Genomic DNA, 12971 nt, shown 5'->3' with positions numbered 1-12971 from the left:
CAAGCCGAGAGCTCACATCCTTAACCACATGTTGTAGTAATTAGTAAAATATGAGTGTTGGTCTATCTGATTTATCATTAGCCCTAAGAGTATCACAGCGGTATTATCTAACCTGCTATCACAAATAATAAGACACAGATACCGATTAGATTTTATAATTGCCTTATTTACCTTGGGCTGGGCAGATATTCTTACCTACTCTCTGAGTCACCTCACCATCCATCTTCCAGCCCCCATCCAATGCCATCCTCCTTAACCACTCTATCTTCCATCCATAATCTTATAAATACTTGCCTTTATTCCTTATCCAGGCCTTTACATGACATCATTGGAGTCCTTTCTCCAGTCCCATGTGGTTTTTTTTCTCCACACTAACCCATGGTGGTGGCCTCCTTCTTCCTCTCTTCCTGTCTGTCCCCTGATTCTCGTGATTCTTCCTGCTTCCTTGTCCTCCAAAGCCCAGGAACCTGGCCACGCCTACCCCATTCTGCCCTGCTCAGGTATAGGCCATTTAATGAACCGGTCAGGTTTTAGGCATTTTACACAAACCAGGATGGGTGTATCTGGCTCAGTAACCAGATCTTGAGTGCCAATAATTAGCATTAGACCAACCTCCAGCAACCAAGGCAGGAAGAGAGAGTAAACTGGTCCTGGCTCCCAGTGATGCAAGACCATACTTCCCAAGCCTCTTCAAACAAAACCACCAAAAACGGACCATGTATTCAATGCCAGATGCAACAGGGACATCCTCATTCAAGCCGCCACACATAGTTACTGAAATTGTTGGCCAGAGGGTTGGCTGATCCTTAGTTGTCTAGCAGATTGGTTGGCTTGGTGTGTGTGTGTGCGTGTGTGTGTGTGTGTGTTGTGAGCATTTGGATGAGTGTGTGTGCATGTTAAAACAGGGACTCTTTGTTCTTTTTGTATGAACCAGGCTAGCTCATCCAGGAGCTCTCGGGGACTGTCCTGTCTCTGCCTGCCACTAGACGTAGGATAGCTGGGATTGCAGAAATGTGCATATCCAGCTTCATGGGGGTCCCGGGGATCCGAACTCAGTGCTCACACCAGCATGGCAGACACTTGGGTGTCGTTAGGTTACCCTGGCCGGCCCCAGACTTGGGCGATCCTCCTGCTTCTGCCTCCTGAGTGTTGGAACTGCAGACAGGCACCACCACCCCTTGATGGTAGTTGATGTTGTTGGTTTTCATTTATTGGGTTTTGCTTCCTTGTTAGTTGTTTCTTTTTTTGTTTTTGACAAAATCTCATTAGTTAAGGTTGACCAGAAAGTATAGAACCAAGATTACTCTGTACTTCTGACCCTCCTGCCTTTACTTTTCAAATGCTGGAAGTTTGAACACCAGGATCAGGTTCTGAATATCTGAGGACAGAGCCCAGGGCTACTAGCATGCTGGACAAACCATTCTACTGACTGAACATGCCCGGCCCCAAGATACTTTTGTAGTTGTTGGTGGGTTTTGTTTGTTTGTTTGTTTTTGTTTTAAATGGATGAATGGGTTGATAGATGGATTATTTTCTTTCTCTTTCAGTTCCCTGTTGCCTGGCTGGTTGACTGTGTCTCCCATGGCGTAGTACTTGAGGACCACCCCCTCCCCCAGGGGCTGAGCTGATGCTGTCTGGGTCCTCATACCTAATGACCTCATCTCCTTGTCTTTCACAGGCACTTGTCCGGCTGCCTCCCCACATTTCACAGTGTGATGAAGTCTTTCGGTTCTTTGAGGCACGGCCTGAGGATATCAACCCCCCAAAAGAGTGAGTAGTGGCTTCCATCTCTTCTGCATGACTGGCAAGTATGGGCCGCATCAGAGGCCTGTGGGGAGGCTGAGGACGTGGGCACCTAGGAGAGGAGACCTAGCAATGCTAACCAGCTGAGGATGCAGCTAGGCAATAGTCACCATTCCCAGTGCTCCTGCTGCAGAAGGCTGCTGTAGGTAGCTTCCTAGAAAGGTCCCCCTATCATCAGCAGGCATATGAGCCATAATTTATATAGCTTTTAAAGTCAGGGAACAGCCAAAGCTCCTTATTTTTTTGCTGCAGTGAACATATTTGCATAATACACCACACACACACACACACACACACACACACACACACACACACACACATTCTTTCTCTCTCTCTCTCTCTATATATATATATATACACACACACACATCATTAAACATACATGCATACATAATTAAATTACTTTAAAAGAAGTAAAAGCTGGTCATGGTAGTGCATGCCTTTAATCCCAACTCTCAGGAGGCAGAGGCAGGCAGATCTCTGTGAGTTCGAGGCCAGCCTGGCCTACATAAGTGAGACTGTGCCCCAAAGGGGACAGAAGGGTTGTACCTAGGTAAAATAGGTTCTCACTGCATATGATGGGCAGGCAAGCAGGCTGCAACCATATCTCCAGGTTTCCAATAAGCCTTTTGAAACTTTGCGCCTCTCCCTTTGCCTCCCATCTGGGAACGTGTGGTCCACTTCAGTCCTCTCTCTCCTCCCGACCCTGCTCCTCTGCTACGTCTTGGCTCTCCAGGGTAACCGTGGCTCTGGGTCACAACCTGGTATTGCTTGTTCCCAGCTGTGATGGCCTTTCCCTCTCCTTCCATAGTGCTGGGGAGAACCCTGCTACTCCTGGCGGTGGAGCCCCGGGATCGGGTGCTTAAAGGGAAAGAGGGGAGTATTAATGGTTGAAAGCACCTTTATTTCAGCCTCTGTTCTTTGCCAGTCAGCTAAATAAACGGGACCCATTTCACAGGTGGTCCAGTGAGCTGATGGTGTCCAATAGACTAGCCTTGTGCCCACCTCCAGAAGGCCCTTCCCAGGAATGGTAGCACCCACACAACAGCCCAGGGAATGCGGGTGACTGTTCTGTGTCATGCTCTAAGTCAGTCATTGTCACCTAAGGCTCTTTGACCATTCGTGCAACTTCTAGAACCCTATTTTCCTGTCTCTAGTGCAAACTGATACTAGATGCATGGTGGTGGGCGAGAGGCCCCCGGAGAAAACCCAGTCAGTGTACAGTGGCACATAGTCAGTGCTCACACGGTTGTCTGCAAAAGCCTGGACACAGAACAGGCCGGGACTCAGGGCACACTCGGCCATGCAGGGCACAGCACGGCAGGGACAGGGTGAAAAGCATTTGGCCTTTTATGTTACCATGGAGACGGGAGCTAGCTGCCTCTTTCTTGAGGTAGTACCGGATGACCTGTGGCTCAAATGTGGCAGGTGTGAGATGAGAGTTCAAAAGGGGTTGGTCGTCTAGCCCTGGCTCATCTCTGCACTGCCTCTGGGCCCCTCCTCCTTCCCTTCCTTCCTCATTCCCTCCCTCTCTCCCTCCCAGGGAGAGACTTGTGCCCCACTGTGAAGAAGGCCCAGGCGCCCTGTGACCCTGGGCCGACCGCCTGACGATATATTAGCCAAGCGCCTGCCCCTCCCTCTAAGGGCTGCTTACCTTTCTTGGCCACTGTTCATGTCCCAGCCCCCCATCCAGAAACATAAATATGGATCAGGTAACAGAGCATTTTGACTTGTGTCGACTCTGAGGAGAGTTATCAAATTATCAAAGCCAGTGCATTGCATTGGGATTTTGCAGACAACCTGGCCTCTCTCAAACGCACTGCTGTGGCGCGTCTTTGGTTTCCTGCCACCGGGCACCAGGGCCACCTGTGCTATCTTATAGGCAAGACAAAGTGTGGACAGTCCAGTCTTGGGGAAATGTGCAGTAGCTCTGGGCTTTGATCCTCTCACAGGCCACCGTGGTGGCTGTCTACTGCTCTATACAACCAGTGGCCTGGCACAGAAAGGATCCTTTTCTAGCCCCCTTTGATAGGCTTGGCACAGAGCAGGCATGGTGTTCGTTCTCCTGCAGACATTCCAGAAAGGCTGCCCCTCTGACTTTGAACACACGTGTGCATTTCTACACTGGAGAAAACAGAATGCTCTTTCTAAGGCCCCTGACCTGTGCCTCAGCTCCAGGCATTCTTGTAGATCAGACTCTTTGCATCAGCTCACCATCTAGCCCCTCAGCAAATCCCGCAGGTGCTTCCTTTAGCCTACCTCCCAGTCTGAGTCCAGCCATCTCTTTGCATGCCCTGGGGCCAGCCCATCACCATGCCTTCTGTGGCCTCCTGTTTGGTCTCTCCTGTGATCCTGTCACTCCCAGGTCAATCTTCCTGTCATTTAGGGCCCTCGCTGTCACCTCCCTCTGATAGCACCTATCCTTCATCCTCTTTCAGCTCTGCTCAAATCTGCTGGCCATCCACACTTGGGGCCTTTGTTCTGCTGCTTCAGGGCGCGGGACACAAAAGCAGCCCCCAAGAGAACCCCTCACACCTCTTTCTCCATCAGGACAGCCTTCCGTCTTTCTTTAAACCTTCTAGCACCCCCACTGCTTCCTGTTTGCAATGCCACTTGCGTCCTGCTAACTGGCTCCTGTCAGGCAGTGAGTGGCCTCTGTATCAGAAACTGTATCACGGTAGTCACAGTAGTTTTAAGTAGCCAAAGATGAGAATACTTCCTGCTAGATAGACATCCATCTTTATTCGATATCAAACTCTCTGGGCTTGCTCGATCCTCCCCCTAATGCTTTTTTTTTATTTTAATTTTTTATATTAATTACAGTTTATTTACTTTGTGTCCCAGCTGTAGCCCCCTCCCTCATTTCCTCCCAGTCCCACCCTCCCTCTCTCATCTCCTCCCTGCCCCTCTCTAGGTCCACTGATAGGAGTGGTCCTCCTCCCCTTCCATCTGACCTTAGCTTACCAGGTCTCTTCTCCCCCCAGTGTTTTATTTGTTTTTATCTGATGTGTTCTGATAGTTTTACCTTCATGCATGTCCCTGGAAACTGGAGTTACAGACATTTGTGAGCTGCCATGGGGGTGCTGGGAATTGAATCTGGGTCCTCTGGAAGAGCATGTTAAGGTCAACATGCTTTACCCCTGAGCCATCACCCCAGCTTTCTCTCTGGGCTCTCTTAGAAGACTTTGCTCCCATCCGTGGCGGCTGCCTCTCGTGTCTTAGTCACCTCCTAAGGCCTCACCAAGCAATACTGTCCTATTGGATTCAACTAACATCCTATCTGTAGCTGTGTTCTTGGAGCGCTAGCATATAAAAAAGTGTGTGTGTTTGTGTGTGCGTGCATGAATGCATGTGTGTGTGTGTGTGTGTGTGTGTGTGTGTGTGTGTGTGTGAACATCCTGAGAAGAGAGGAGCGAGGCAGAGAGAGAAGAGTGGCGCCTTACTGGCCTTGCCCTGTGAACTCCACGAAATATGTCATTTACATCTCAGGCTGCCTGAGGAAGATCTTTCAACCTAGTTAGCAAATGGTGAATCCAAAGCCGGAGACCACACAACCAAGAAGCTGGCAGTCGAGTCTTACAGCGCACATTCGCTGGGGAGTGCGGGCCTCCCTCAGACCTCTCTTCCCTAGGCCCAGCCCCTTGTCTTACAGTCACAGGGGTTGGTGGGCTTCTTTGTCTGTCTGTGTGGGCTCTGGGGGAGCTGTGCGGCACAGGGGGTGGGGACAGAGGGACTTACAGTCAAGAGCCATCCTTGGAACTGGCATGTAGCTCAGTGCTTGGGAAGCATGCAGGAAGCTATGCTGCATCCGACTGTACATTGCCAGCTAGAGTGTGAGTTCAAGGGCAGCCTGGGCTATGAGAGACCTGTCTCCAGAGGAAGAGGAAGAAGGAGAGGGAGAAGAAGGTGGCCCAGTGGGTGAAGGCGCTCGCCCTCCCACCTGGTGGCTGAGTTCAGTCTGGGCACCGTGTGATGGAGGGCAAGAAGTAGGCTCCACATACGCACTGTGGCACGTTGTCTGCACACACGCCCACACACAAATAAATAAGATTTAAATTTTTAAAAAATGTGAAACTCTAAAACCCACACTTAAAACTAGAGGGAATTCAGTTCAGGCATCCCCTGGGGATGCTGAGTTTATTCTGACAACCTAGAGGAACCTGGGCAAGTGTGGGGTACATGACCTGTGCCCCATCCCATCGCCCACAAATATGGCCGCTCGTCCGGTTCAGTCCTGGAGGGCCACTCACACTGGCTCAGCTCTCCGTGGCTTCTGCAGGGACCCCTCAGGCAGTGAGCCATGGTCTCCAGTTTATTCCTCCCTGTCCAACCTGCCAGGGCCTTAATTGAAATTCTTGAAATTTCATGGGACAGGCAGAGCCCTGCTAAACCAGTTTTTGTTCTTCAGCCTCAGGGCCTCAGAGCCCTCTGTTGAGACACAGAACAATGTCCCAATGTTCAGAGAGACTTGAGGTGGGAGGTGGTGGGGCCTGGGCAGATCAGAACCAGCTCGCCCCAGCCTGCCTCAAGGGCCAGCTTCTTTCTGACTCGGGGGCCTTAGTGTTGCTAGAAAGTCCCTACCCCAAGCCACTTTGCTCCCCACAAGGCCAAGTTCCCCCCCCCAGCATCCTAATCCCAGCACCCTTGGCATTGGCATGCACTTAGCATCCCCATGGCTCAGGACCCAGGAGCAGGCGTGCAGCGAGGCTTCCTTGGGCTGCAGTCCAGTTGAACGAGAGCCCTGGCTGTGGGGACAGGGGCAGGCTGGCTCAGGGGTAAGTTGGCATACCTGGGAAACAGGAACAATCTTTTCCCGGGAAGGGGGTGGTGCAGCAGGTGGGGTGAGGAAGGGTGAGGTCACATGCAGAGACTCATAGCAGACGGGTCCAGCTTCCTCCCATTTCCTTCCTGGAGATGGTGGCTTATCCAGGACCAGCTGATAAAACTAACTAGTCCCCGAGAAGATGGGGCAGTCAGTACGTTTCCCCGTGGGAAAGGTGGTGGTCTAAGAGGAGAAACTATCAGCCTTGCCTCAGACCCAGCAGGGAGACAGTGGAAGGCCGTCTTGGCAGTGCAGTCGGTTTCCTGAGAGTTTGAGGCGATTGTTTTTGGGGTCCTTGCATTCTCAAACCCATTGGAATTCCAGGCCTGCTAGCAAGACAGGGGGGTCAGCTTACCTGAGGTATTTTAGTGTCCAGGCTGCATTGCGGCTGGCAACGGGACCTTGATGGCAGTGGCTTCGCAGCGTGACCCTCTCTTTCCTGTAGGCCACACAGCTGTGGCATGGGCTGGTTAGAGTGGCAGAAGCTGGGTGTGGGGCTCACCCCACCTCTTCCCCGCTCCCCCGGGGAGGGAAATGGAAGGTGGCAGAAAGAGCCGTGGAGAGTCTTTCCTGCAGCCTTCCTTTACCCCTAGGTATTTATTGAGCACCTGTTGTATGCCAGGAACCACACAGGCCACTGAACTCTTGACTACCCCCAGGTTGGGGTCTTGCATTGGGTTGATGACAGCGAGAGAATCTGAATACCCACCTCGGCTGTGACCTTTGGTGGATCTTTTCTCTTCAAACCTCAGATTCTCATTTTGTACCCAGATCCAAAGGTACCTCCCACCATCCTGTACAGATGGGGAGACTATTAATGAGAAAGGAAGGAGGCCTGGCTGCAGGTTGGTGTTTGGAGGGCTCTCTCAGAACCCTCACTCTAGGGTCTCTCCTTTGGTGTCTGGTACCCAGCTTGTCTCTGGCTTAGAAACTGGGCTAGAGAGCCCACATTATGCTGGGCAGAGTCCTGTTTAGACCCTCAGCTAGGCAGCACTATTCCTCTGTCACCATTCATCTAGGCAAGCCCACACTGTCCTTCCAGCAGCCCATCCATGGCCACTGGCTAGTGCACGGAGAGCCTTTTCATAGACATGGTCAAGAGAACCCATTGGACCCAGGGTCTGTGGGTCCAAGGGAGATTGGAGGGGGGAAGGTGTGAACCTCCATGTCTGTATATTCTGTCCGCCCCTGCCACAGTCTCTTCCACCTGGTGGGAAGGTAGTAGGAAGGAGCCCACAGGAACGGTGTCCACTCCACCTGAGAGGGTGTCAGCACCAAGGAGCAGAACCTCTGTGTCTGGCTGTCATACTGCAGAGGCCAGCGGGAGGAAAGAGGACGCAAACTCTTGCCTGGCCTTAACAACGACAGCAAACTCCAGCCAACGAGGGTGTGGTCCAGGAAGACAAGCTGTTCTCAGGGCTGACACAGGGTTTCCCGCTCCTTTAAACAAGAGTTCAGTGAAAATATGGGTGTTCTGGTACAGGGGTGACCTGGGGCCCTAGTGTTTTCTCATGTCCTGCTCTCTGTTCTCCCCTAATCCCCAGCCTTGGGGGGTCGCTGGCTGTCATTCCCACCTGTTTCTTCCCTTCTGGCTGAGGTCCAGGTGCCCTCTCAGGTATCTCCAGCTGGACAGGTGAGCCCCCTTTCTCCTCAGAGTCCAGAGCCTCATTCTTACCATTGCTGGCTGCTCTGTATGTAACTCCTGGATGGCGGCCGGAGGGAGTCCACAACAGTCCTCAAGAAAGAGTCTGTCTCTGAAGGAGCCTAGGACGTGTTCTGAGAAGAGGCAGGTACAAGGGGATTGCTCGCTGTCAACCCCCTGTCATCAGATAATGGGGACCGAAACTCTGACATCCTGTGGTCCTCTCAGAGCTAGGTGACTATTGCAGTGGTCCAGGTGTGCGACCACTCAAGTCTAAAAGTTGTAAGAACAGAAACAAATACAAAATAAGCAAGCACAACCTCAGAGCGAGGGACAAGCTTTGTGAAGACCCCGTGATCCCGCCACTTAGCGGCCTGTAAGGGTGCTTGAGGTTGGAGTTTGAGCACCAGCCTAACTTCGGGATGCCTGGGAACCAGTGCCTCACTTCGGATCTGCGTGTATCTTTCGCCACCTGGTGGTAACAGGGAGTATTACCGCCATCTGCAGTGGTTCTGTGTAAATACTGGTTTCTCCTGGGAGGCTGGTGATCTCTACAGATGATAACCCCCGAACACCCTGAAGGTGCATGTCTGTAGAGACATCCAAGGGGTCCTAGAGACCTTTCCTCTGGCCTCCAGAGCTCCTGGGTTCTGCTCTGCGGTGAAAGTCCAAGGAGGAGCGCCCTCTGGTGGGCACAGAATGCTCTGAACAATCAGACATAGCCTGGTCCTAGCAGCACTCAGAAAAATCTAGTCCTCCCACCAACCGTAATCAATCCCGTCAGCTCTCCAGGGGTTAGCCGGATCACTTGTCACTGGGGGATGGTGACCTGAGTGTGTGCAGCTGACTTCATGTCCCATTCAGCCTAGAACTTCCATTGACAGCGGGTAGCCTGAGAGCCTCGCTCGGTGGTGAGGGCCAGAGGGTGAGAGATTCCGTTTAGTGATGTGTGATTTGCATATGCAAATATGCATAGTTTACGTGTTATAATTCAGGTGCTTCTTATGGTTTTGGGCATGGAAGCCAGAACCTGGCCCGTGCTAGGCAAGTACTCGACTGCTAAGCCACATCCGGCCTTTCAACCGGCTTGAAGTGTGCAACTGACTTGCTCGCCAGTGGCACAGTTTCAGTTGTGTAGCTGTCATTGTTCCAGTTTCAGAAGAAACTTCCCACTGTATTGTTAGTTTACAGGTGTTTTGCTCGCATGTATGTCTGTGTGCCAAGGTATCCAGATTTAGGGACTATGAGGCCCTATTATGCATGTACCACTTGAGACAAAATGTCCCCAAGAGAGACGATGTCTTGGCTTGTTAGCTGTCACATCCAATTCCTGCAGTTTATTTGGGTGCTGGCATCAGTGGGGAGGGAAGCAGGGAGGGAGGGAGGTGGGGAGGCAGCCAGGGTCCAGCTACAGGCTGGCCTGCCCACTGCCTGGTACTTCCTTCAGCCCACGTGCAGCCCGCTGGCACCCAGCAATTGGCTTGAGTGAGTTAGAAATGGGTGACCTTCCAGTGTGCTAAGGGTGAGTCTGAGGGTGGCCTGTTCTTAGGGAGCCTCCCTCCCCAGCTCTAACCTCAGGGCCATGCCTTGCCCTGCTCCCCTCTCTGTTCAGCCCCTCCCCCTCTGATTTACCCCTCCCTCCTCCCTTCTCCTCTTTGTCACAGCCAACTTGACATCTTCCTCCCAGCTCACACCCCCAGGCCCTGCACTCCCCAGAGACAAGGAGCGAGCCCTTTTTAACCCAAGTCCCTCGAACCTGGCACTCAGTAGGTTCTCGGCGGACACTGTGCGCTGAGCAACAGTGTTGAGAGGAGCAGCTGGCTGGTGCTACAGAGAAGGTTGACCCCTACCTAGTGGAGACTGGACAGGCCCTGCCTCAAGGCCTGGGTGCTGCCTGGAAGAGGCTGGGGTCCCCAGGAAGGCTGTACTGCTGGTGTCCCAGGTTCAGTGGCTGAGCAGGAAAAAAGCTCTAACAGATTCAAAGATGCCCAGACCAGGAGGGCAGGAACCTCGGAGAACCCGTGAGGCCCATATACAGGGCAGACTGTCGTGGGGAGCAGCGTCCTGGTGAACCTCTATAAAATGGGCACATCTACCCCAGGCTTGTAGTGAGCCAAGCGCTGTCAAGGATGTGGTTTCGAAGCTACAGGGTGGAAATGCTTTACAAATGTAGGGTTCTTGTCAATGATAGGATTAGTAATAGTGACACAAATGATGATTCTAACTCCATCTCCCCACCCTTGAGAAAGCAGTGTTTATTGGGGATAGGGAAGGTGGCTCAGTAGTAACTGCCACCATTCCCACCCCTATCTGGGGTCCAAAGCCTGAGGGAGGCAGGTCTGAGTGAGACCTAGAGCTGATGGAACCCAGTCAAATCCTGGAAACTGAGGCACAAAGAAGGCTAGTATTGCCTGTTCAGACAAAGCCAGACCTGAATGGCCATTGGAGTCCATCAGAGTTTCAGCAAGCCTTTTCCGCTTGGGCACACTCCGAAATGTAGCACACACAGTTGATAGGCCATTGGGAAGGCCCAAGCTGCCCTGGGGAGGCTCTTCCCCAGGTTTCCCCGGCAACAAAGGCCCTTGGCCAGGAGGCCCTGGCCTGTGCTTTGAGCCCAGTGTGTGCAGTGTGGCGGCCGCCTGCCCCTTTGTGGCGAGGCCTAATTAAGGCCGCCTCTTGGCTGGCCACAGTGAAGACATCTTTATTTGGCATTCATTCCTGTTCTCTGGGATCCAGGAGCCCACCCGAGGCCTGTCAGCCTCGCAGCAGAGGGGACTCCTGGGGACTATAACAGTAGTAGGAGCAGCCATAGCCCAGGGGTCTTGGGGCCCCAACTGCAACCCAGCAGCCCTGTGGTCTCAGCAGTGTGGCTTTGCCCACAGGGCCTGAGCGTCTTCCCGTCTGCTCAGATGCTCTTCACTGCAGCCTGGCTGCTTTCCCCACATCCCTCCCAGGCCCATCCTCTGTAGCAGCCCAACTTCCTCCTCTCCCCTCAGTGCCCACCTGTGCACACCTGTCCCAGATGGCGCTGTCAGTTTGCCTGTGGATCTTGACTCCACTAAAAAGCCTTCACCAAGAGAACCACTGGGCCAGTGAAGAGCAGCCAGCAATGGAGATGGACAAGGAGGAGGATTTTTGCCGAGCCTCGCGGAGCCTCGCTGCTAACTCTATACTTCATTATGCTCGTTCATTTGTTCTCTCTCCTTCCAGGGAGGTGTGTCCTCCGAATCTCTTCATTTTGGAAATGATGACATTCAGAGATATTGTGTGACACATTTTTCCTGGGGACACCATCACACATATCTGTCCCCCGATAGGGAGCCCATGACAGAGCAAGTAAGGGTACCACCGAAGTCCGATATGGTGAGCCAGTGAGCTTTATTTGGGTTACTTACAACATAGGTGAATATGGGTGAGGGGTTACTTACAGGAGCAGAAATGACTCAAGGACAGCGGTGTCACCAAAGCCCACCCCAGTGGGTGACAGCTCACACAAGCTGAACTCCTACGGCACACTACATAGCCTCCAGGCAGCCCGACAGGTTGAAGAGAGTCCTTTCCAGGTAGCTCGCTTGGCTGAAGCCTGTTCCAGGCAGCTCTCCTGGACTCCGCTTCTTTCCAGCCTGCTTGCCCGATCTCTGCTTCTTATTTGCAGCTGGGCTTGTCTGAATGGCTCTCTTGACTGTTCACTCTTGGGGGGAGGGGACCTAGTGAGTCTGGTCAGCTTCAGGAACTTCCTGAAGCCGTTTGAGTTGCTTATTTTCTTCCTTCGGGAGCATCTCTGCAGGGTGGAATATTTTAATCTAGGAGAAAATTGCTCCACAACAAGAGCTGTAGGGATGAGCTGGGGTCAGTGAGGAAGTCACTGTGGTCCCTCCTGTAAAGTCTCAAACAAAATTAAAACTCTCTAGGCTTGTTTTTGTTTTGGCACTGTGAGTTGAACTGTGGTAAGCACCCACTGTACCATGATCTGTGCGTGTGTATGTGTGTGTGTTTAACTGGGTTTTTTGTCTTGTTTTTATGAGACAGTATCTTGATTTTGTAACCAGGCTGGCCTTCAGCTTGCAGTCATTCTACTGTCTCGGCTTCCCAAGTGCTGTGACTAGGGAGGTGTGCCACAATGCCCAGCTCTGTCACATTTTTTTAGGGAGTAGCCACTTGTGTGAGTACTTAGTAGCCGTCATAGCTGGGCGTCATTGCTTTAGATGGTGCCAATAGAGCCCATTACCGTCTTTCTGGAGAACTCTCCCGGGCAGCTCAAGTGAAGTGCCTCTGGGCTTTGGAGGCAGAATTGGAACACACTGTGTCCCCGGAGGTCAAAAGCTTGAGGAAAAAGAAAAAAAAAAAAAAGTGTTCTTGAGCTTCCAGAAAGGGAAGAGGGACCTTTGTCAGGCTGAGTGTTGGAGGTATGACACCAGAGAGACAGTAGTTAGGTCCCTGTCATGCTCATAAGCACAGACGGCTCTTAGTTTGCAGCCTCGCTTCCTTGTGACTGGCTGTGTGACACCAGGAGAGTGACCTAGTCTCTGTGAGCCTCATCAGTAAAATGGGACTGAAATATCTGTCTTGAAGACAATGCTTGTGTGATACAGGGTCTTATGACCTCCTGGGAGATGACTGTGTGGCCCTACCAGAGCGGCGCAGGTGGCCCGAGGACCTTGCAGATGCCCGGGGACTGCTTTTCTCCCACCCTTTCCCATGGAG

The 12971-nt window shown here is 52.2% G+C and overlaps 1 protein-coding gene across 4 annotated transcripts in view; it reads left to right on the top strand.

Annotated features, from left to right (window-relative positions):
• Positions 1-12971, top strand: part of Sh3pxd2a (SH3 and PX domains 2A) — a 203561-nt gene that overhangs the window by 102311 nt on the left and 88279 nt on the right. For all 4 annotated transcript variants that reach the window (XM_055591630.1, XM_055591631.1, XM_055591629.1 and 1 more), the window contains one exon: positions 1679-1770. In XM_055591630.1, the coding sequence (XP_055447605.1) occupies positions 1679-1770 (92 nt within the window). The remainder of the gene's footprint in view (positions 1-1678; positions 1771-12971) is intronic.

Source organism: Psammomys obesus, unplaced genomic scaffold (genome assembly GCF_907164565.1).
Source record: "Psammomys obesus unplaced genomic scaffold, mPsaObe1.curated_primary_1811, whole genome shotgun sequence".
Taxonomy (NCBI): domain Eukaryota; kingdom Metazoa; phylum Chordata; class Mammalia; order Rodentia; family Muridae; genus Psammomys; species Psammomys obesus.
Note: the sequence above shows the minus strand (reverse complement) of the source record. Positions and strands in the feature narration are given on the sequence as shown.